The sequence below is a fragment of the Camelina sativa genome, chromosome 1 (assembly GCF_030686135.1).
Source record: "Camelina sativa cultivar CO46 ecotype springtype chromosome 1, ASM3068613v1".
NCBI lineage: Eukaryota > Viridiplantae > Streptophyta > Magnoliopsida > Brassicales > Brassicaceae > Camelina > Camelina sativa.
Genome location: NC_141880.1, coordinates 6,509,495 through 6,533,071, shown reverse-complemented (window position 1 = coordinate 6,533,071; position 23,577 = coordinate 6,509,495). Strand labels below are relative to the sequence as shown.

The 23,577-nt window shown below is 35.5% G+C and overlaps 6 protein-coding genes and 1 pseudogene across 12 annotated transcripts; 4 read left to right on the top strand and 3 right to left on the bottom strand.

The window, feature by feature from the left end:
• Positions 1-70: 70 nt before the first annotated feature.
• LOC104780604 (uncharacterized) lies at positions 71-1,875 on the bottom strand. Of its 4 annotated transcripts, none has more exons than XM_010505120.3 (5): positions 1,250-1,875; positions 742-1,013; positions 561-651; positions 412-478; positions 71-312 (listed from the first exon to the last, which is right to left on the bottom strand). In XM_010505120.3, exons 1-5 carry the CDS (start codon positions 1,252-1,254, stop codon positions 259-261), a joined length of 489 nt encoding a protein of 162 aa, XP_010503422.1. In that variant the 5' UTR covers positions 1,255-1,875; the 3' UTR covers positions 71-258. The 4 variants fall into 4 exon arrangements, with proteins under 4 accessions (XP_010503422.1, XP_010503415.1, XP_087363225.1 ...); XM_010505113.3 differs by having other exon boundaries at positions 742-1,016; positions 1,250-1,628; XM_087507099.1 differs by having other exon boundaries at positions 742-988; positions 1,250-1,569.
• Positions 1,876-2,884: 1,009 nt separating this feature from the next.
• Positions 2,885-3,916, bottom strand: LOC104780596 (uncharacterized). The gene is made up of 2 exons (XM_010505100.3): positions 3,435-3,916; positions 2,885-3,347 (listed from the first exon to the last, which is right to left on the bottom strand). The coding sequence occupies exons 1-2, from the start codon at positions 3,595-3,597 to the stop codon at positions 3,100-3,102; spliced, it is 411 nt and encodes a 136-aa protein (XP_010503402.1). The 5' UTR covers positions 3,598-3,916; the 3' UTR covers positions 2,885-3,099.
• Positions 3,917-5,517: 1,601 nt separating this feature from the next.
• Positions 5,518-6,610, top strand: LOC104780578 (uncharacterized). Its single transcript, XM_010505081.3, has one exon. The coding sequence runs from the start codon at positions 5,633-5,635 to the stop codon at positions 6,302-6,304; it is 672 nt and encodes a 223-aa protein (XP_010503383.1). The 5' UTR covers positions 5,518-5,632; the 3' UTR covers positions 6,305-6,610.
• Positions 6,611-7,406: 796 nt separating this feature from the next.
• Positions 7,407-11,633, bottom strand: LOC104780586 (phospholipase D alpha 1). Its single transcript, XM_010505090.3, has 4 exons — positions 10,891-11,633; positions 10,314-10,417; positions 8,163-10,065; positions 7,407-8,076 (listed from the first exon to the last, which is right to left on the bottom strand). The coding sequence occupies exons 2-4, from the start codon at positions 10,407-10,409 to the stop codon at positions 7,643-7,645; spliced, it is 2,433 nt and encodes an 810-aa protein (XP_010503392.1). The 5' UTR covers positions 10,410-10,417; positions 10,891-11,633; the 3' UTR covers positions 7,407-7,642.
• Positions 11,634-15,460: 3,827 nt separating this feature from the next.
• LOC104780569 (putative polygalacturonase At3g15720) lies at positions 15,461-18,000 on the top strand. 3 transcript variants are annotated; one of them, XM_087507057.1, is made up of 9 exons: positions 15,461-15,633; positions 15,787-15,903; positions 15,981-16,115; positions 16,234-16,392; positions 16,489-16,696; positions 16,933-17,014; positions 17,103-17,211; positions 17,306-17,428; positions 17,519-18,000. In XM_087507057.1, exons 1-9 carry the CDS (start codon positions 15,526-15,528, stop codon positions 17,939-17,941), a joined length of 1,464 nt encoding a protein of 487 aa, XP_087363183.1. In that variant the 5' UTR covers positions 15,461-15,525; the 3' UTR covers positions 17,942-18,000. The 3 variants fall into 3 exon arrangements, with proteins under 3 accessions (XP_087363183.1, XP_019095739.2, XP_087363187.1); XM_019240194.2 differs by lacking the exon at positions 15,461-15,633 and having other exon boundaries at positions 15,651-15,903; XM_087507061.1 differs by lacking the exon at positions 15,461-15,633 and having other exon boundaries at positions 15,675-15,903; positions 16,307-16,392.
• A 648-nt stretch (positions 18,001-18,648) lies between these two features.
• On the top strand, positions 18,649-20,259 carry LOC104780558 (uncharacterized). Its single transcript, XM_010505060.3, has 8 exons — positions 18,649-18,881; positions 19,002-19,114; positions 19,211-19,282; positions 19,390-19,425; positions 19,537-19,582; positions 19,668-19,755; positions 19,863-19,920; positions 20,026-20,259. Exons 1-8 carry the CDS (start codon positions 18,803-18,805, stop codon positions 20,074-20,076), a joined length of 543 nt encoding a protein of 180 aa, XP_010503362.1. The 5' UTR covers positions 18,649-18,802; the 3' UTR covers positions 20,077-20,259.
• A 1,383-nt stretch (positions 20,260-21,642) lies between these two features.
• LOC104780549 (uncharacterized) lies at positions 21,643-23,213 on the top strand (annotated as a pseudogene). Its single transcript, XR_015594588.1, has 8 exons — positions 21,643-21,846; positions 21,972-22,084; positions 22,183-22,254; positions 22,362-22,397; positions 22,527-22,572; positions 22,656-22,743; positions 22,826-22,883; positions 22,984-23,213. The product of XR_015594588.1 is annotated as an uncharacterized LOC104780549 (transcript).
• The last annotated feature ends 364 nt before the right edge of the window (positions 23,214-23,577 follow it).

The following is a 23,577-nucleotide window of genomic DNA, read 5'->3' as shown; positions in this document are numbered from 1 at the left end:
TACGTGTACGGCGTTTATAAATCATTTTAGATAATTTGTGAAAGAGAAAAAGAAAAAAAAGAAAATACAATTTAATAAAATTGATCCATTGACAAATGATAATACTGTAACCAACTCTTTTTTTTGGTTATATAATCTCTCCATCAGCTTTCTTTACAAATTCGTTCAGTTTTTATAGACAAGAATCTGAATTTGTGTTATAAGTAACAAGTACAAAAGAAAGGTTTTGTCCAACATGAATGTGTGAATATGTATCTTTCAGCCGTATAGACCCTCTTCTTCCCAAACTTCAACCAGAAACTGTACCATTTCCTGCAATTATTATATTTCAATTACAAAACGAATTTTGGTTACACAAATTTGGAATTAGAATGGATGGTACTTCCTCCAGTCCATGGAGTTTGAACTTACATCAAGAGGTATAGGCCGAGGAAACCGCTTGTTGCTCCCAAGTAGACTCTCATAAGTCACATTCTCACTGCAAAAACAATGAAGTCGTTTAAATTCCACACAACAGACAGACTGAATCTTGCAACCATTAAGTCTCATACAATCCTCACTTCAGTATCGGTTCTTTAACAACTCTTTTGCGGTTCTTGGATCTTTTATCCCCCAACCATTGCTGGCGAGTTTGATTCCATTGAACAAGACCTGTAACACACCAAAAGTTCTCCGATTCACTTTCAAATGCTCAAATCACCAAACCACCAAGCACATATACTCTCACAGTCAGTGACTCACCATGGTTAACAAATTCAGCAGGTTCATTAGAGCTAGAACCACATCCTTGAGAATCAACAGTCAAGTTCGTTGTACTAATCGAAGAAACACTACCCTGAGCATTGCTTTCCATATCTAAAGTGGTGTTTGTCCAGAAATCTTCAGAAGCTACACTAGGGTTCCTCAACTCACTCCAATCTTCTTCTTCTACTAACACATCTTTGGAGCCATTCAAAGGCACATCTACAGTTGTTGTTGTTGCTTTCGACTTATCAAAACAAGCCAAACAACTACTGCTGTGTTACAACATCATAATAAACATATCATTGATTTGCAAATCACCCCCACCAAATCATCAGCTAAACAGACCATCATCCTAAAATTCCAAAAGCTGATTCCTTTGTAACAGAGTTAACTCGAAAGCTCAAATCTTTACAAAATACAAAGCTAGAAACTTTCGAATCCGAATGGCCACAATATCTAAAAATCCAATAGAAACTAATCCTTAAAACGAACTAAATTCACTTACCCCATGGTGGAAACAACAGAGCCCTTCTTAGATCATCAAACAAAGAACCCTGTGAACTTTACTAATCTTCAAATGAAATCAATCGATTTAATCTGGGTATAAAAGCAAAGACCAAATCGGAAGAAGAGAATTAACAAAAAAAAAGGGGGAAAAGGTGATTTCTTTCTTCTCTTTTCTGGGATAGCTAGCGTGTATCTGGAAGTTTCGGATACTTGATTTCGAAGAAACTTGAAAGAGAGTTAGAGAGGAGACCCCCACGCATAGCTGAAACGACGACGAGCCATGTGTAGCGAGAGAGAGACCATTCGTAGTGGGTCTTTGTATAAAGAGGCTTTGGAGCCCACCATTTACCTTATCCATCTTTTTGACCTCTTTGGCTGCTTTCCCATAATTGAAGTCCAAGACAAAGTACACTCTGTGTTGTGGTTGTGATAAACCCTACTTAAAATTTTACTGATTTTGATATGAATTAGAAAACAAAATGTTTTCATATGTATATTTTGTTCTTTACATGAAAATGGTTAGCTTAGTCTTTTTTAGAAAAATAAATGAATAACTCTCGGATGTTAAAAATCCTAAAAGCTGACGGTTGACAGTTATGTGTATGATGTTGTACAGATTAGGTTACATGTAAAATAGTAATAGTGTATTTTATATAATCAAATCATAAATCAAATTATCAATGGCCTAAAACCACACATATCCACTAAAATTCGTTTATATAATTTGGTGATAAAGTTAGGTGGTGGTTGTTAAATTTGAGAGGTCTTATGAGACGTAAGCCGTGAGCAAATGATATAATAAGCTCTATTAGAAGAAATGTTAGAGAAAATAAATCACTTATCTATACAATATCCGAGTACCGAAATAATTAACTACGTGAATTTTGGACCGTTGGTTTATTCTGTTCACATTGGCCTGAAGTTTTGGTTTTCTCCCACCCACCAAGCGGCACTTTTTTGGGAAATGATTTGTGATTAAAATTGGATTTTAAAAAAGTTTGGCTTAAAGATTGATCTCTCTTGCTAGTTGCTACATTAATACGCACATCCAAATTGTCTAAATTATAATGAGAACCGTTAATATGAACAAATCTCGATTTTTCCTTTGACAATGTTCTTCTTTGAAATCTTAATGTATTAGGAGAGGGACTCAATAATTAAGTTTCAAAAAATCTTGTAACACATCAAATTTATCTTTAATAAAGAGAATTGACCTCTGGCTTTACATCTAAAAGGCATCATATTGTGTAAGTTAAATATAAATTATAGCTTTAAGTAAAGAACAAAAGATTCATATCCTCATCATTTTCTGGTCAATACATATATCTTAAAAAAAAAAAAAAAAGAGAGGCTCGTCTACTTCTTCAAGCTTGGTTCAATGGAAAACGAAATCTTTAACTGGCGTATCAAATTCGTAATCTCGAGCCGTGACATGTGCAATTTGTGTTGGCTATTTCTATCCTAGAAGATAACTCTAGGCCATATGGTCCATTATGTTTCTTGATTTTTTTTTGTAAGGCTTGAAACTCTTTTATATTCATTCGCCCTGCTGAACCTGATTGTTGATTCTTCTTATTTCTTAACACAATCAATATAAATTATATAGCTAACCAAAGGGAAAAAAAAAGTTAAATATTTTCAATATACACATATTAGTTACCTTTTCATTTTGCTAATCACTATTTACAGGTCAATTATTTACATCGTCACTTTAGTTTTCAAACTATGAAAACCACCACCAACTACAACTTCTGAAAATTTCCAAGAAAAGATTCTAATATTACCAGAAAATAAAAGAAAGATTTACAAACCTAAAATCTATTGACCTGATAGGTCAAGAAGAAAAGGTCAATAAGAACATTGAGTTCTATGATCTCGGTCTCTGAGAATCCCATTGTACAGAGCCATCCGGTTCGCTGGCATGGTGGTGGAGATTCTACACATTGAACCGTTCTTTCCCGGTTTAGTTACTGGCTCCGGTACGTTTCTCCGATTCAATTCCCTCCTCCGGTACTCTTTCCCGTTCCCTTTCGTGTCTTTCACATTATCCGCAAACCGCACTTTCTTTATCTTTTTCCTCTGTTTCTTCGTCTCATCTGCATCCCAAGAAAATAAACTTATTTTCCCGGCGAAAACTATCAAAAACATTCGAGCCATAGAGAAAAAAAAAAAAAAAATCGTACCTGATGATAGACAAGAACGGAGAATGGGTCTTGGAGACTGATCAAGAACCTTCGAGGTTTGATTCTGTCCATGGAATTGACGAGACATGGCGAGAAACAGAGCGGTGCTTGAGCAAACCATGGCGGTTGCGATCACGACGGTGCCATTAGAACAGCTCAACATTGAGGATATGTGCGTGAAGTTTCTTTAGTACCGACGAGTTTTGATGATACCGAGAATGAAAAATTTCAAGAAAAACCAACGGAACAATGAACAAAATCGAGCTATGATCGATGATTGGCTGTGAGGAGAGACGTGTGTGTGAATGTGTTTGTTTCGGAGAGACTTGTAAACTAACAACTGTTGAATTATTTATGGTTGGAACTCTTTTCTTGACTCTCTCCTTTATTTATACAAATATAAATTCGAGAGATTTTTTTTTATCAAATGGAAAATATATAAAAGTTGGAAAAGACGAGAGTGCGAGTTAGATTTTGGTGCTTTCGTTACTCACATGTCCTAGTGGGAGAAAGAAAAATAATATGTAGACCAAGTTTAATTAGAATAATACTTTTTTGGTCAATATGTTGTTTGGATTTTGTAGACCACTCTTACTCAATTTTTGTGTTTTAAGCTAATTGGGAATTTACAATAATTATATTCGAGTTTTTGACAATAATTGTTCGTAGAATTCTACCAATAACTAATTTCATCGTTTCTCAATGATCTCTTAACTGACTAATTCATAAGTAAAGACGTATTTTGACATAAACTTTTCGCAAGTCTATCTTGCTTAGAACATGCAGGTAGAGGCGAGTAAAATGGTTCCAACAAAAGTTATTGTGGTAAAGTTAATGTGCATATTTTTACTTTTGTGTGTTAAATTAAAATCGATTATTACTAATTATAGCTATTATTTTATTTGTGTTTTTCTGTTAACTGCCTTTTTTCTTAATCGTTTTTTCTACATCCGCTAAAATATAGTATTTAACTACCTCAATCAAATTTTATGTGTTTCTATTTTTATGTGGGCATGTGGCCAATCTAAACCCAAAAATTTCTTCTTTTTTTTTGTAAATCTCAAACTTTGTATATAAAAAATGGGTTGGATAAAAAACATAGACATGAACAATTGTCACATGTATAATGTAAAACCCAACTCACTATCTTATCAATAATTTATTTTATGCGTTGTCTGTCTATGAACTTATAAATTATCAATTGAATGGATATTACAGAGAAAAAAAAATAAAGAAAGACGGCACGTAGTAACGAGAATTATTGGAAACTAGTATAAAGTATAAAGGTGTAAAATGATTTATGGATGAATCATGTCGACGAAATTTTCGAAAATTATTAAGAGACTTTTTTAAACTTGGGATCAATGTCAACCACTGACCTATTGCGTTGACCCTATACACGTGTCCTGTCTAACCTGTAAACGTGTCCTTCAGATTTCGAGAACACGAGACTTACCAAAGAGTCTCTAACATTTTAAAACCAATAAGATCGGAACATGTTTAACAATTACAAAACTTCCGTACTTAAGAAGAAAGAACTAAGCGAGGAGAAGTCTTTCCATGTACTTGCTACGAAACTGCTTGCTACTGGCACGGTTCTTTGTTTGTTTTCTACAACTTTTTTGAGTCCAGTAGTCCGCAACGATTTGTCTACAACTATCATCTTCGGTCGTCCTTTTAATATAAAAGGGTCGTGTACTTGTTACTTGTTTAGTCAATAATAAATTAATAATCTATATTTTTTTTCAACAAAAATCATCATACGAAATATGTGGAATTGTATTTAAACTTTAATCAAAGTTGTTACTTGGGTTAATCTCTGAAACATCTTTTTCATATTTAAAATGCCGTCATTCATTTAATTTTTCCTTAATTTTGCTTTTAAACAAATCCGCTAAATTATTTGGGAGTTTGGGACCTTTACAAAAAGGAAATTAGGAAAATAAGGAGAGTAGTTATTACTGAATATCAGATTTTTTTTAATACTTTGATTTACATTTATTTTATAAGATACGGTAATTTTCTTGAGTTAAAAGGAAATTTTCCTTTTCAATATCTCTTTTCCGTTAACTCAATTGACTACTTTATCTAGGCTGATCTCTCTCTCTCTCTCAAACCTCACCATATTAATCAAAAATTCAAAACCCTAAACACAAAAATCGAAAACCTTTTTTTTTCTTCTCAAAAAAAAACAAATCATGGATTTCTATTCCCACGATATCGTAGACAGCTTGATCAATGTCAATCGGATCTACAACGACGACGGAGATCTCCGCAAAAACGAAAAGTTATTTTTCGATTTCCAAGTTGACTACACTCGTGGAGATGAAGACGGAGATGAAGAAGAAGATCTTAACAATATTGAAACTAGAACCGTTTTTCAAACTCACGAGTTTGATCGTGAATGGTTGTTCGGTGGAGATCGTAATCGGATCCTAGCCTTCGTCTATCACATTCTTGATTTGCTCCAAGTCCCTTGTTATTATGAGATCGTTACCACGCTGACTGAGAAGATTTTGGAGTTGAAGACGCGTGAAGAGATCTCTGAGTTACCTCACGTGGAGGGGCTAGAAGTATCGATGTCTGTTGTCGTGCCGACGTTTCCTGGTGAAGAGCAGGAGGAGGATGATGTCGTGGCTGTTAATTTTGCGGTGGCTCCAGCGAGCGATGAGGCGGTGGAGATACACTTGGATACGGTGGTTGTTGAGAACGGAGGTTATTGTGTGATATGCATGGATAAGATCCGGGTTGGGTCCGATGAGGAAGCGGGTCGAATGCCGTGTTCGCATGTTTTTCATCGCACGTGTGGAGAGGAGTGGCTTAGGTATAGTGGGATTTGTCCGGTGTGTCGTGCCGTGTTTCCCTCTTAAACGGTTAAACCCTAAAGCCTCTCTCTCTCTGATCAGCCTTTTGTGTTAGTTTAGTTTATCATGTTTGATTTCTGTATGTTGTTATATGAACCTATGAGGTTCGATATGACCTATCAACTTAGTTTTTATGATTTTCCCTTTCACTTTTCTATGTGTATGAATGTTCAAGAATGTATATGCTTTAACCTAGTTCGTTGCTATTTTTGTTCGTTCATCTATTTCTTGCTTTTTGTTTACAGAATCCATAAAAACGTTGTTTTTTTCCTTTTTGGTATTCAGATGTAATTTACTAATTACAATTCAATTATTGAGATTCTTTGTTAGGTCCCAAAAACAACAAGAACATAATTTGTTCAAAAGAACTACCTTTGTTTTTTTGGTTTTTCATGTCTTCAAATAGATGAGATGGTACCTTTTTTGGTTTTTCATGTCTTCAAATAGATGAGATGGTACCAATACTAATTGTACGAACGTGGGAAACAAATAACAAAGTGCAAAAACAAACGTGAGTCCACTAGTAGCCTTCAAACTAAGGAGTGGGAGTGCGTTTAATTATTTTATTTGCAAAAATTGAAATAGAAGGAATAGACCAAGTCAAAACGACTCAACCAAGATAGTCTTGTGTGACCACCGGTTGTAGCTTAATCAGTTAACGGGAACAAACCGACGAGGACTAGTTCTAAGATGGAGAGGAGATATGAGATTGTTTCCCATTGTTCAAGTTTTCTATTTTCAAATTAAGCAACAAGTCCATGGAACCAAACCACAAATAGAAATTTGCCTTACGAAATAGTGTTTTGTGTTCTTAAGCTTTGGGACCTAACATTGTTCTGCTCTTACGAAATTTAAATAATCAAAAGAAAAGCAGAAGAATGTACAAGTTTGCCAAATTTTGTTTAAATTTTAAGAAAATTTCAAGGTGACTAACAATGCTAAATCCTAAAGCAAGAAGACTTGAAAAGAAAACTCATAAATGCCCGTTGGTCTGATAGTGTGTGGTCTGGACTCTTCACTACACACTAGTGATGACCTTGTATGCATAAAATAGCAAACTACCTCAAAAAGATTGATGTGAAACACACTCATTGGTAAGGATAACCGATAAAAAGAAAAGGATCAGATAAGATTCATAAGTTCAACAGTACATAACAACAAAGCTACACTCTCACCACGTCATTGTACGAATATAAAACCAAAGGGGTAAAAAAAAGTGCATCATCACACCAACCATTAACTTATTAATTCTAAACACAGAGACTCAGTTTATTCAAAGCTACTTGCAGCAGCAAAGCAGAGAGAGAGGGAGAGAGAGATCATTACTAGACATACCTAGTGAGATTAGGTTGTGAGGATCGGAGGAAGGTAGTCTGATTTGGTGCCGAGAATACGGGCCTTCGTGTCCGGGAAGAATTCAAATCCAGGAAGCTCAGTGACGTCGCCTTCGCCGGATACACCAATCGGGTAGCGGAGCAAATGACCGGGAAGGTCATGCTCGAGTGACTCACTTGAGTAAAAGTCCCAGTACTTGTCAGCGATGCGGTTAACTTTCTCAATACATTCCAAGCTTGAGGGATCCAGGAAGGTTTCATCTAGCATTCCCAGGTGTTCGTACCAGAGTGACATACGGAACCCATGGACCTGGCCACGAGCTGGTTGTCTATGGGACAAGTGATGTGGTTGGTAGCCTCCCATTGCTATCTCTGAGTCCCTTGCACCATCCATAGACCTCTGGTTGATGTTAGCAGACCCGACGATAACATATTCATCGTCAACTGCAAAATGAGTCATCAAGTTAGTCATGCACATAACATTTATGTAAACTTCTCAAGTCGTTCTTTTAAACGAAATGTAAACTTACCAATCATCATTTTTGTGTGGACGTAAATCATAAAGCGGCGTGCTTCTTGCGCCCTCATGTAACTTGAGTCGGGGTCTGGTCTCTCTGCAGGCTCATACTCTCCTTCTTTCTTGACCTCACGGTTTCCGAGACAGAAGAATGTCAGATAGTTTCTTGGATCTTCCTCAAGTCCCTGAGATCTGAGGGCCTGAATCACATCCTTGTACATCATCTCCATGGTCCTCCTCTGCCAATCTAATATAGCTTGCACTGATCCACTCTCTGGGAGACCTTCTGGCCACATTGGAACCACAACATAGACCCTAAACTTCTCTCCCTTCTCGATCTTGCTAACGATCTTAAGCGATAACTCTTTTGGGATTAAGTGCAGTGCATTGATGTCCTCAGGAGTAATACCATCAGCAGCCCAAGCAAAAGAACTCCCAAGGAAGTACTGGTTTTCAATGTAGATGAAGTCTTTGGCACGTCTGATAGCGTGAATGTAAGAATCTTGGATACTCCTATCAATGATATTATCTTTTCCACTTACAAGCCCGGCTTCAGCAGCAGCTTCAGGTGACTCTGGAAACCCAGCAGCAGCTCCTCCATCAATGGATCTAAACAGTTGGACGTTCCACACGTCATGGTCCTCTTGGAACATAACAGGAGAAGGGGTGATAATAATATCACCAAGATCCCTCAACTTAACTAGAATGTCTTTCCCACCCTGCTTGCTCCATCTCTGCTCGAAGTTATACAAGACATCCCAAGCAATGGGACCTTCAAGACGAGAGTGGATGTCATGCCAAGGCTCCCTTGGACCACCTTTGGTGATAGCAGCACCGGTGAAGTTAGGTTGATGGAAGTCATCATGGTGGACTGTGTCCAATGTCCTGAACAAGGAGTGGAACGGAGTGTCGTATCTTCCATCACAGAGATCGATTCCACCAACAAAACTCATAATTCTCCTCATTTCTGATCCTCCACTGCTTGGCATCTCAGTGTCCACAACAACAATTTTCTGATGGTGCGTGAACATAGTAGAGACCTGCAAACTTTGGACTATGCTACCACCATCATCAGGGTTACGAGGGCACAAGATACAATGAACATCACTTCCCCTGAAAAAATTCTCAGTTTCTTCATCATGAGTAGCCATGAGCCCATCTTTTTTCAGCACATCAACAGAGGTTCTGTCATCCCAAACAAGCAAAAGAACCCTGACACCTTCACTAGCCTTCTTCTTGAGCAGCTCACCAATGGACATATCTCCTCCTGGCTTCGGCCTCCTCGAGTCCCTCACTAAGGAGATCTCAGCGTAAACAGACCAACCAGTAATGTAGATCAAGTGCTTTGCGTTGCTAATGGCATCGAAAATATCCTCCCAGCATCTCTGAGGCTCATAGTTCTTCCCTCCAGCGAGAGGAATCTTAGGAACAAAGTTGTCTGGAATATGAGCATCTTGGTACAGAGAAACTTTGCAGCCTTGCCTCTGAGAGAAGAAGGTGTATGGGACTCCAGGGAATTTAGCACTTTTGATACCCTTGTTCCAGTTACGATCCTCCTCAACATGGAAATATTGAAGCTTCACATGAATCTTTGATCCTCCCTGGATGGGGTTTTTGTCATTATCCAAGATCTCAACCCATCGATCAACTTCCTCGCCGTTAATGACTTCGTCAACAGGAACGTAACCTCTTCCGATAAGGGTGGCACCAATGGGGTTATCATCTTTGACAGTGAAGATGATATCAGAAGCCAAATGGGCACAGTAGATATGAAACGATTCATACCACTTTGGGTTCTTAGGTTCATTTTTGATCTTCCTGGTTCTCCCAACTCTAGCTTTTTGCAGATCAATTGTGGCATACAACTGTGTTTCACCTTTGCCAACACCAATTGTCTCTTCTACATTTGCCAGAATCTGAAAGTTCCAACAGAAAATAAAATCATCAAGAAAATTATATGTAGCACATTTGATAACATATTGGTACATCACCTAATTTGAACCACAAACATTATAAACATTATAAATGAATCCAATGACGAAACCTAAAAGAACACATGCCTAAAACATGACCTCCAGAAACTTAGCAACTACGGAATCACAGATTAAAAAAAAAAAAAAAAAAAAAAAAAAAAAAAAAAAAAGCTAAAAATATAGATATATACCTTGCCAAGGAAGCCTTGCCTGACTCCACCGCCATGGAGGGCATCAATTTCAAAGATGGTAGCATGTAAAGTCCCGTGCAACAGATGCTGCGCCATTGTATCTCCTATTGAAACAATTAGATATATTTTTTAGAACACATATTATTAGTATCAGTTCTTCTTCTTTATTTTTATTCCGACAAAACTATAAAAAAGCGAGATCCAGGAATCATCATCGAACATCCAAGATCTGGTCTGAAAAAGACATAAAAATTCAAAGTAGCCAAAATTTCGCAGTATTGTCCAAAAACAAAACGAACACTACTGAACTAACTCAAAAACAAAGATCGGATCAGAGCAAACAACAGTACAGGACCATCAACAAACAAACTCATAACAATGAACCCGATTGCTTTTTAATCCAAAACATGATAATTAAGTCAGCAAGTTCTCTACTCATCTCTTTTAAAAAAAAGAACCACTAAATCCAAACGATTCTTCATACGCAAAACAAGTACGAGAAGCATAAGAAGAAGACTAGTATAAAAATGGATGAGATATGAAGTAAACGGATTCAGAGATATAATATATGACTTACTTCGATTTTTTTCTTTTCCCGCAGAAACTGCGATCTGATCGGTCGTCGGTGGTCAGAGGAAGGAGAAGAATTCGGGATCTGATCCGTAATGGGAAGAAGAGAGCTCTTTAAAGAGAGCCTTGTACTACTTTGTTTGCGGAGCTGTTCACTATCGATTGGAGCGCGTGGGGCCTCACCCCTCTGTACTTTTTCCTCGTTTCAGCCTTCAAACTTTCTTAATTTCACAATTAGGTCCTAAATTAGTTATTTACTCTCAAGAGATTTCTTTCAGTTTATAGACTTATGGTTAAGATAAAACCGAGTATTAAAAGATATGATGATATTTGATTTCAACATCCATATTAATTAGTTGAGGATGATATGTCAATTAATAGGGTCAGAAATCTAGAAAAAGGGATTAATTGAAAATCTTGAAAAGTTTGAGCAAGAAAAGAAAGAAATATTCAAAGTTTGTAATAACCCAAAAAACAAAAAAACAATCCCTGACTTGAGAATTGGGAGAGACATATCCAAATCGTGCGCCCAACGTTCTGCATCCAAAAATTAACGACGTCGTTTCCTAAGTTGGAATCATCCTCACCGTCAATCATGTGAATTGTGAAACTTTTTGTGGACTTTTCTCAGAGGTAGTACGTGTTCTCATAATTAATTACATGAATGACCACTCACTAGTCTTCATCATTCGATCTCTCACATAAGATTGTATAGTTGTATAAAATTATCCCAAATATTTTCTCACATTCAGAACGTGGGGTTGGTGATTATACAAGAGATGTATACAATCACAGTTTTCTATATCTAAAAAGAAAAAAAATCAGTATCAATTTATTTTATTGGTGGAGATTAATGTCTTTATATAATAACAGTTAATTACAACCCAACCATATCATATCAACACTAATAATGCTTAAGAATTAAAATCCTAATCTTTTTTTTTTTTTTTTTTTTTAAAATCCTAATCTTTAGAGAGCTTTACTAATTATGACTTCAACTATCACTTTTATATATATCATCTTTATTATTAGAAAAATATCTATGCGGTGGACAATTTGGACATTACCAATAATCCAATATAATATCATTTGTAGGAATAAGAAGCACGATGCAAGGAGAAATTGGCGTAGACCTTAACTGTAGCATCACGGTGATACAATGCACCAACCTTAAACAATATCAACTTAATCATTGGTGCAACCGGGAAGATCTACATGTATCTTCATATATACACAATCAATACTCAAGGCACGACTTTTGATATGCATGGAGTCACCCGTAATTTGTCTCTTAACTTAGTCAGATTACTAGCTGATAAAATAAAATAAAGATTACTAGCTAATGTTTAATGACGATCTAAATGCTTCTGATTCTTAGCATGAGTTTTGATTCATGACTTACACTATTATCCAAAAAATGTGGTTAACACAAAACGAGAAGGAATAGGTGATAAAGCGGTATACACCAAGCAACACTAGTAGTGCAATGGCGGCCATAACTAATGCAATTGGATACTCCTATAAATTATTATATCATATACTATTTTGAATCGCCATTTGTTTGAATGATCGTTATAATTTGCATCGATCATTGAAAAACCGGTGTCACGTGTATTAGAATCCCACATCAGTTGGGATGTATTCCTAAGTATAATATATAAGGATTACAAACACTCTAACTCATTGCTAATTGGTTTTGGATTGGATGTCCATGATTTCTAATAACTTGCACCTTATTTACCGAAACATAATTACTTTGTATTGTCTATTTTCGCTATCTTTTCTGGATCATTTATCCCGCATCAACATGTAAATGATCATTTGATCAAATCCTTTATTTCTTGCCATCCTTATATAAAATCCGATATTTTCTAATTTTATTTTAAACCTACTAAAATTTATGGTAAGACACCTTAATCTCTATCACTTTGCTCCAACTTTTTATCTCTTCTGAAATTGTCAATATCATGAAATTTTCTGTGCCAAAAAAAAAGAAACAAAGCAGCCAATATATCTAAGTATCTAACAACTTAATTGTATCTGAAACAATGCAGGAATAATTTTGGATTATATTATTGTTGTGTACAGTGTACTATACAATATTTTTCTCCCAAATAGTTGATGTCACCAAATACGGAGCTGTTCGAGATCAAAAGACTGATGCCTCACGTGTGCACCACCACCACATGTCTCTTTACCAATACTATACGTGTATTCGTGTGTACACTTATGCATTATAATGTTATACACGGAGCAGCACGTGAGGCAAATACGGCTGCGTCGCGATTGTAGCCCACTAGGAACAAATAATGTAAAGTAAACCGTAGATTGCAGGGGACTTTATTTTGAAGCACATCAACTTAATATCGGCTGATGGAGCCGGTGAAATTCCCGTATGCAGTAATTCTCACGGCAAAGTTCCCAAGTGCAAACTCATGAGACTTTCCATCTAAAAGCAAACTGAGAAATGGCGTCAAGTCCATGTCATAGGAAGGTAGATTGATTTACCTTTGCGTGATTAGTGATTAATTACTAGCTAGCGTCAAATACTATCTATCAACTTAAAACTAATTTAATCACAATAATAAATGTGGGATTTACAGAATTATCAATTTCGTTTCAATGTTTCACTATAACATATAAGAAAGAAAAAGGTGGAATTGTCGATTACGGATACATTCTGAGAGAAACAATATATGAAAAAACGATTCAGTATTGCATAATTATTTGGCTTTAACCCTCTGGCTATTTCATCTTCTTCTTTTTTTTTGTTTAGATTTATATAAATATTGTGGCCACAGAAGCTCTACCCATTTCCTTGTGTGATTCTAATATTATATCTGGCTTAAAAAGATAGACTTTAATTTTAGAGATCATGAGACTTTTTTATCGACCCAAGAAAAAGTTGTACTAGTAGAGATCGTAGAATTTTAAGCACAGCTCGTGATCTTTGTCATATGGGCCAAAAATGAGCCTGGTCGTTACACATTCCGCTGATAGGCCTGTATCTTGAATAATATGATTCTCTGATGGAAAGAAAATTAAATTTTACAATAATATTATTATACGACAACTAGTATTATATAATTTATTTTGTATTTGTTCTTTCGAAACCTAAAGAAAAAGCTAAAATGTTGAAAACCCAAACCAAAAGCTAAGCAGAAACTAAAAGAAATAGAAAAGCGAAATATGAAGTCAAAAGTAGACAGAAAAGAGAAGAAGCGGACGCAAGTTTCTTCGGATTCTTCAAACTAAAGAAATCAGTTATACTTCCGGATTATCATTAGTCACAATAAATATGATCTGTAACAAATCGAAATATAAAATTATACAAGCAAGGAACAAAAATCAGGAAAGCATACAAATATAGTGAGCTAATTTTATTCGCTGCCCCTTGCCAAGTTCTAGGTGTGCAAACCAATAAAAACTCTGTCATTCACTGCCCAGTTACAAGTTCAAGGTCTGAAAAATCCAATAAACATTGTCATTCGTTTCCAGGTCTCAAAGTTCTAGGGCTGAAAACCAATAAGCTTTGTCAAAAGTATACAAAAAAAGGAAAAAAGTAGACAAATATTGCATGATAGGATAAAATAAAAACATGCCACACTTATTTTGGAGTCCGTGGACCAATAAAACTTTCAAGTTCGGAATCATAAAATTATAAAAATGATATCTCAATTGATTGTCAAAAAAAAAAATGATATCTCAATAACCAAGATTTTGGATGGTCTCTTTTAAGACTTCCAAATTTTTGAGCGATGGAAAAATATCAAGTTAGTTTTTATATATATGGAAGATTTTTTAGTTTGATAGACTTTCATATAAACTATGGCAGTTTATTTATAAACAGTTTTCCTTAAAATTTTGTTATATTTTTAGTTATTTCCTTTGAAATTGTTCTAAATGAATACACAATTATTTAATATTTTTGCTATAGATATAACAACACTAATAGTAAGACAATGGTGAAGATGCAGCATTTGAACTAGTGGATGAACTACTTCAGAAGAATAGAACAATAGTACAAAAACAGAGTTGCAAGATGTTTATGTCGGTATTTAACAAGGAAAGATCTAGAAGCAAGAGGTTACACAATAATTTAGAAGGTGCTAGAAGATCTAGAAGATAATAGAGTTTCATGTTTACAATGTGAATGGTAAACATGAGGAAAAAGGATAATTTCCTAATCCATAAAGAAAAAGGAAATTGTCTAATTCTTATTAGAATTAGATTAAGTAGTTTGCTAATTAAATAGTCAATACCTAGATTTATAAATAGTGGTGCTAAGGCGAGGTTGAGCTTTAGCAAGAGAGAGTTTTCTAGATACTAAGTTTTAGTTTTTGAAAAAGAAAAGAGCTAAGAACTTAGAAGAGCTTAGAGTTTCTTTTAAGAGAGTTTTGAGAGAATAGAAAATTGTTTAGGACAATTTCTTTAAAATCTGTATTAATCAAAAGTAGAGTTTGAAGAAATCTTTATTTTTGTTCAGATCATAAAGTTCTCACACTTTCAAATGGTACGTAATTTTATGACTACTTTTTTTTTATTTATTACTAATAATTACAATGCCCACTCCGACCCCCTCATGCCTCATGGACACTGGTAATTAATACTCCAGTTTCCAGTATATAAAATTTAGTTGTTAATGTATCATAATTTTTTATTAAGAAATTTAAATGTGCATATAGCTATACATATATTTGAATTTCACATACATTGTCTTCTACTGTCCTACACATATCCGCTGAAAATGGTAAAGGTCTTTAAGCATCTTCTTGTCTTTGTAAATATGGCATCTATATAAGTAGTATAGTAAAGCCTTCGCTTGAACAATTTATGTTCGTATACTGTAAATATAATCATTATATTTCATGGTTTAACTCTTCTTTCTCCAAAATATATGAAGAAGAAGGCTTGGTTCTTGAGTTTCTCACTATTCATTCTCCAAATCTTCACATCTTCGAATGCATTGGATGTTACTCAATTCGGAGCGGTTGGAGATGGAGTTACAGACGATTCACAGGTAAAATATAATAGTTTCGTAGTTGTAATTTATTCATTAAACATCCAAATTTTTTTCTGAAATTATAAACTTTGTAGGCGTTCTTGAAAGCTTGGGAAACTGTCTGTAGCGGAACACGAGATGGGCAGCTTGTCGTGCCGGCAGGGATGACATTTCTGTTACAGCCCCTGAAGTTTCAAGGTTCTTGCAAATCGGCCCCTATTTTTGTTCAGGTACTCTGTTTTCCCCTGTTTTCTGTTTTTTGAGAGATTAATGACGAATATGCTTTTTCTGTTAATAAAGTAACAACGAATAATATGCTATGGTTAGTAATTAGTCATTTAATCAAAGATTTTAGGCAATCTGGTTGCATCGAGTAAAGGAAATTGGAAAGGAGACAAAGATCAATGGATTCTTTTTGCAGACATTGAAGGACTTGTGGTTGAAGGTGGCGGCGAAATTAACGGCCAGGGTTCGAGCTGGTGGGAACACAAAGGCTCCAGACCTACCGTGAGTGTCACGTTAGGTGTTTCATTTTCCAAAACATTGATTCGTTTTGTTTTCAGTTTTATTAAAATTTAAGAAAACGAGATATTATGAGGTTAGGCATTGAAGTTCAAGAGCTGCAACAACCTTAGATTGAGTGGGTTAACGCACGTAGATAGTCCAATGGCTCACATTCACATTAACGATTGCAACTACGCGACCATCTCAAGTCTCCGGATAAATGCGCCGGAATCAAGTCCTAACACTGATGGAATCGACGTAGGCGGTTCATCCAACGTTGTCATCCAGGACTGCCTCATCGCAACCGGTATGAAACTCAATTTCTAACTACTTTTGGGGACTCTTGGCAATTTTTTAGTATTGCCTCAGATTACATACATTATTAAAACAAAAGCAGCTTTAGAACTAGTTCCTGTATGAATGCAATCTTGTTACATGTCAAAATAGACGGTCCACCGAATGTCGCATCCATATAATGTCGTTTGGAATTTACTGATTATCTTAATTGATGAATCATTCACATGTCGTTATACTCATTACTAGGTGATGATTGCATAGCGATAAGTTCAGGGACGTCAAACATCCGGATTTCCGGTATAGACTGCGGACCAGGCCATGGAATAAGGTTAACTAATTAAAAATCTACCAAAGTAATGTTATTTTATATAGTATATACTATATACTAAAAACCATGTATATTGTAAAATATATAGCATAGGAAGCTTGGGAAAAGATGGGGAGACAGCTACCGTTGAGAATGTATGTGTCCAAAACTGTAACTTCAGAGGAACTACGAATGGGGCTCGGATCAAAACTTGGCAGGTACTTTTTTGAATTTTCTAATAATCTCTCATTAAGTCATTTACATTAGTGTTTCTTTTCTTGTTCTTATAATAACATCTCCTAATATACATAGGGCGGATCGGGATACGCAAGAATGATCACTTTCCATGGAATAACTCTAGACAATGTAGAAAATCCAATTATAATTGATCAGCTCTACAACGGAGGAGACTCTGATAAAGCCAAAGATCATAAGGTGCGTACCGCAAATTGTTACTAACTTTGATCATAAGATTGTTTTTGATAAGAAAATGTAAAAAAAACAAATTGTTTTGGTTTTTTTTAGTCGTCGGCAGTGGAAGTGAGCAATGTGATGTATAGTAATTTCGTTGGGACGTCAAAGTCAGAGTACGGAGTTGACTTCAGGTGCAGTGAAAGAGTACCGTGCACAGATATTTTCTTGAGAGACGTGAAAATAGCAACCGCCTCATCAGGATCGGGACAAGTCGCACAAGGACAGTGTTTAAACGTGAGAGGTGCGTCCACACTTGCTGTACCAGGTCTAGAATGCTTAGCCCTTACCACAGATATTCTGTCATCGCCACAATTGCCTGAACAAACTTGCATGTTGGCACAATCAGTGCAACCAAGAACACAACCAATGCAAGATCCAATATGGGAATTTGAAAGCGGAGGGAAACGACTTACAGTTTCCAATGTCATATTATTAATTTCATTTATCTCTTTCGTTACATACAGTTTTAGATAATTAATGGAAACTGAAAAAGTATATTATACAAGTGGAGATGATAAAGTAACCCTTGTTTTTATGCGTTTCGTCACCACATGGATTTCAAATTGAAGTGAGAATGGGAACAATATATCCGGATTCTTGTTGTATATGTGGGCTGTATGACTGTATCATTGAAAAAAAAACTTACAATTAGTAATCAAATTCGAAATTTAATTATATAGGATTTTAGGCCAAATCAATTAGAGAATTAGCAATTATGACTAATTTTATTAGTTGCATATCTATAGAAGAAATTTAACTATTTTATTAGTTTTATTAATTTTTTTAGTTGTATATCTAAGATTTAATGCCAAATCAATTAGAGAAAACCCATGTCTTTTTTTTTCAACATCATTTTCAAAAGTCAAAACCCATGTTTTGGAGTTTATTCTCAAAGCCTATTTTTTTCAAGGAGATGTTTCTTAATTTTAAAATTTATAACAAAAAGAACAATTAAAAACCCCAAAATTTCAAACATCAAAAACTATAAAACAAATCTTAAATCAATTACCAATCTTGAATAGTGGTGTTTCCGTAATAAAGTCAAGGGATTAAAATCAAACATACTCATCAATATATTAAACCAGTTTGACTTGTATTAAAAAAAAAAAAACCGAAATTTCGGTATACTTAACCGGTTTGACTTGTAGTGAAAAAAGAAAAACCGAAATTTCGGTATACTTAAACCGATTTATCAGAAACGCTCTTCGAAGAAAAAAATCTGTGTTTTCTTCTCTTCTTGTCCACTGAAACGCGTTTGGGGGAGAGGAGAAGGGTCAAAAGGGATCTGAAATCTCTCAATCATATTGGTTTTGGGAAATTGAAGGAAGAAGAATAATGGGTTTCATCGGTGAAACTGTAGATTCCATCAAAGCTATCAAGATCCGTCAGCTTCTCACTCAGGCTATCACTCTCGGTTCGTTTCTATACGACTTCCTCATCTGTGTTTGATTGGTATCTAGAATTCGCCAAGGTTACATCTTTGAGAAGCTTTGATATGATAATTATGATTTCTTGATTTTGTTTTTGGGTTTAGGTATGATCGTTACATCTGCATTGATAATTTGGAAGGCATTGATATGTGTCACTGGGAGTGAATCCCCTGTGGTTGTTGTTCTCTCAGAAAGCATGGAACCTGGCTTTCAGAGAGTGAGTCACTTATGGTTTTAGAGTTTGAAAGTAGTTTACTTGTTGCTGTTAGATAATGTGGTGGTTCTTGATTTTGATTTGAGGCTAATGTAACAGGGGGATATATTGTTCTTGCGGATGACCAAAGAGCCTATTCGAGCTGGCGAGATTGTTGTTTTTAGTGTTGATGTAAGTGTGTGTCTCTTGTTATGTTTCCACCATATTTACTTACTATCTTCCATGTAGTTTCTTTTCTCTTAGTTGGTTTAAATTTGCCTTGTTGCTTCTTCTCTCAGGGTCGTGAAATTCCCATTGTTCATCGAGCAATCAAAGTAACATTTTCTCATTATCATCTCTGAACGTTTTTTAACTTGAATGTTCAGGATACTTACATTTGATGTCTTACTCTTTTCTGTTGTTGTTCTTGTTTTAACACATTATAGGTTCATGAGAGGGGAGATACTAAAGAAGTTGATGTTCTGACAAAAGGTGCTAGTTTTGTTGGTCTGAATGAATAGCCCTTTATAGTAGTAGCTAATTCGTGGATTAATTGACACACTTTTGCGTTTTCTAGGTGACAACAATGACATTGATGACATTGGTCTCTATGCTGAAGGACAACTTTGGCTTCATAGGCATCATATCATGGGCAGAGCTGTTGGGTAAAAACACTCTGTTCCAACAAGATTTTGTACCCGTGTGAGTTCATTGATGAAACTGGTATGAAAAGTTCAATAGTGGTAAATGGTTCCCTTTTGCTCTTTTTCAGGTTCTTGCCTTATGTTGGATGGGTGACTATTATCATGACTGAGAAGCCTATCATCAAGGTAAATTCTTCTAACACGGCTTCGGGTTTGTCATGGTTTCTGACTTTGAGGTATATGTACAGTACTCACTATTAACACATTTTTTTCCATCTTCTCTTCCTTCAGTATATACTCATTGGTGCATTGGGTTTGCTCGTTATCACATCCAAAGACTGAGACGACAAAAAAAAAAGGCTGGTCGTTGTTAAAGAAGTAGCTTCTGCAACCCTCAGTTCACCAATCTTTGTAGCCATCATCTTTTGGTGACTTTTTAAACTGTAGAATCATATAAGCCACTCTTTCTATAAATATGGACAGTTTTGCTTTTACTCTTTAAATCAGCAGTGACAATTTCTTAAACAGCGTTTTCTATGAGTTCTGTAGGGATGTGTACTTAATTGATTTAATTCTAAAATAGCGGGGCAGTCTAAAAGCCGATTGAAATATAAATGAGGACCTTATATGCAAATAAGCCTAACTTATGCCTGAAGATAGTAACTTGAAGCCTGAACTCATAGAATCAGACAATCAGTAACGCAATGACCAATGAGGGTCTAGTAGATTGTATTTTCACACTTTATGTTTCCTCATTAAAATTTTTATGCAGGATTGTAAGTATATGACATGATAACCATAACAGACGACAAAACAAAGAACACTATACTTATGTTTTTTTTTATTTAATCATAATATTGTCAAAGTAGCTGGTCAATTGCATCTAATTAACATTAATCACACGATCGAATTGAATAATAGTATAAATAAATAAACCATGAGGTTCTCCAACGACTAGCACATGAATAAATAAACAAAACACAACGTGCGGGTCAGTACAAGCCATGGCTAACACGATCATCTTTATACATATGGTTATAACTTATATGTTGTTTGAGTGATTAATTCGTGGAATTAAAGAAAGAAAAAAAGAGATCCAAGGATGGGGAAAGATTTCAAGATCATTAGGTACGTACTGCAAATTTACTAACTTTGATCATAAGATTGTGTTGTTTCCCCTTTGGTTTGTAGTCGTCGGCAGTGGAAGTGAGCAAATTGGTGTATAGTAATTTCATTGGGACGTCGAAGTCAAAGTACGGAGTTGACTTCAGGTGCAGCGAGAGAGTACCGTGCACAGAAAATTTCTTGAGAGACGTGAAAATAGAAACCGCATCATCAGGTTCGGGAGAAGTCGGACATTGGACAAGGACAGTGTTTAAACGTAAGGGGTCTAGAATGCGACCTGGTCTAGAAAGCGAGACAGTACCCTTACCACAGATAGATTGCCATCGCCGCAATTACCCGAACAAACTTGCATGTTGGCACAATCAGTGTAGCCAAGAACACAACCGATGCAATGCAAGATCCAATATGGGATTTCATTTATCTCTTTGGTTACATACATTTTTAAGATAATTAATGGAAAACTGAAAAAGTATATTACACGAGTGGATGATAAAGCAATCGGAGTTTGTAATCTAATTGTTTTTATAAGTTCCGTCACCACATGGATTCTAATTGAAGTGATTAGATATTAGTGAGAAATTGAGAATTAATACTAAAAGTCTATGTAGTGGTGTTTCCGTAATAAATGTATAGTCAAAGGGACTAAAAATCAAACATACTCGTCAATATTTTAAACCGGTTTGACTTGTAGTAAAAAAAAAAAAAAAAAAAAAAAAAAAAAAAAAAAAAAAAAACTTAAACCGATTTATAAGAAATGCTCTTTGAAGAAAAAAATTCTGTGTTTTCTTCTTCTCTTCTCTTCTTGGCCACTGAAACGCGTTTGGAGAGATGAGAAGGGTCAAAACTCAACAGGGATCAGAAAATCTCTCAAATCATTTTGGCTTTGGGAAACTGAAGGAAGAAGAATAATGGGTTTCATCGGAGAAAATGTTGATTCCATCAAAGCTATCAAGTTCCGTCAGCTTCTTACTCAGGCTATCACTCTAGGTACGTTTCTATATACGCCTTGATTTAACTTCCTCATCTCATATGTTTTTAGTATCTAGAATTCACCAAATGTCACATCTTTTGATATGATAATTATGATTTCTTGATTTTGTTTTTGGGTTTAGGTATGATCGTTACATCTGCATTGATAATTTGGAAAGCATTGATATGTGTCACTGGGAGTGAATCACCTGTTGTTGTTGTTCTCTCAGAAAGCATGGAACCTGGCTTTCAGAGAGTAAAGTCATTTGTGGTTTTAGAGTTTGAAAGTAGTTTACTTGTTGCTGTTAGATTGAGTGGTGGTTCTTGGTTATTGATTTGAGGCTAATGTGACAGGGGGATATATTGTTCTTGCGGATGACCAAAGAGCCTATTCGAGCAGGCGAGATTGTTGTTTTTAGTGTTGATGTAAGTGTGTGTCTCTTGTTCTGTTTCCACCATATTTACTTACTATCTTCCTTTTAGTTTCTTTTCTCTTAGTTGGTTTGAATTTGCCTTGTTGCTTCTTCTTTCAGGGTCGTGAAATTCCCATTGTTCATCGAGCCATCAAAGTAATGTTTCTAGTACATTTTTCTCATTATCATCTCTGACTGGACGTTATTCAACTTGAATGTTCAGGATAGTTACACTTGTGATGTCTTACTCTTTACTGTTGTTGTTGTTCTTTTAACAAATTATAGGTTCATGAGAGAGGAGATACTAAAGAAGTTGATGTTCTGACATAAGGTGCTAGTTTATGTTGGTCTGAATGAATAACCCTTTATAGTAGCCAATTCGTGGATTAATTGACACACCTTTGCATTTTCCAGGTGACAACAATAAAATAGATGACATCGTTCTCTATGCTGAAGGACAACTTTGGCTTCATAGGCACCATATCATGGGCAGAGCTGTTGGGTAAACACTCTAATTCAACAAGCTTTTGTTCCCTTATGATCTCATTGAACTGGTATGAAAATTTCAAGCTTTTGTTTTTCAGGTTCTTGCCTTATGTTGGATGGGTGACTATTATTATGACTGAGAAGCCTATCATCAAGGTACAGTCCTCTAACACGGGCTGCGACTTGTCATGGTTTCTGAATTTAAGATATATGTACTCACTATTAACACATCTTTTTCCATCTTCTCTTCTTATAGTATATACTCATTGGTGCATTGGGATTGCTCGTTATCACATCCAAAGACTGAGACTACACAAAAAAGGCTGGTCGTTGTTTAAGAAGTAGCTTCTGCAACACTCAGTTAACCAATCTTTGTAGCCATCATCTTTTGGTGACTTTTAAACTGTACAATCATATACGCCACTCTTTTTATAAATATATACAGTTTTGCTTTTATCTTAAAATCAGCAGTGACAATTTCTTAAACAGCGTTCGTCTATGAGTTCCACTCAGGTGGAGATTTTTCGAATTTTTGGGAATCCTTATTATTTAAAGAAGCTATGAACATTGATTTAATTCTAATATAGGGGGCAAACTAAAAAGCGATTGAAATATAAGTAAGGACATGAAGTGTAACTTATGTCTGAAGATTGTAGCTTGAAGCCTGAACTCATATAATCAGTAACGCAATGACCAATGAGTGTCTAATATTTTAAAGTGTAGATTGAATTCTCACATTTATCTAAATACATGACATGATAACCATAACAGGCGACAATCAACTATTTGTTTTGTTTGTTTGTTTAACAAAGAAAAATCAGTATACTAATGTTTATTTGTTACATTAATC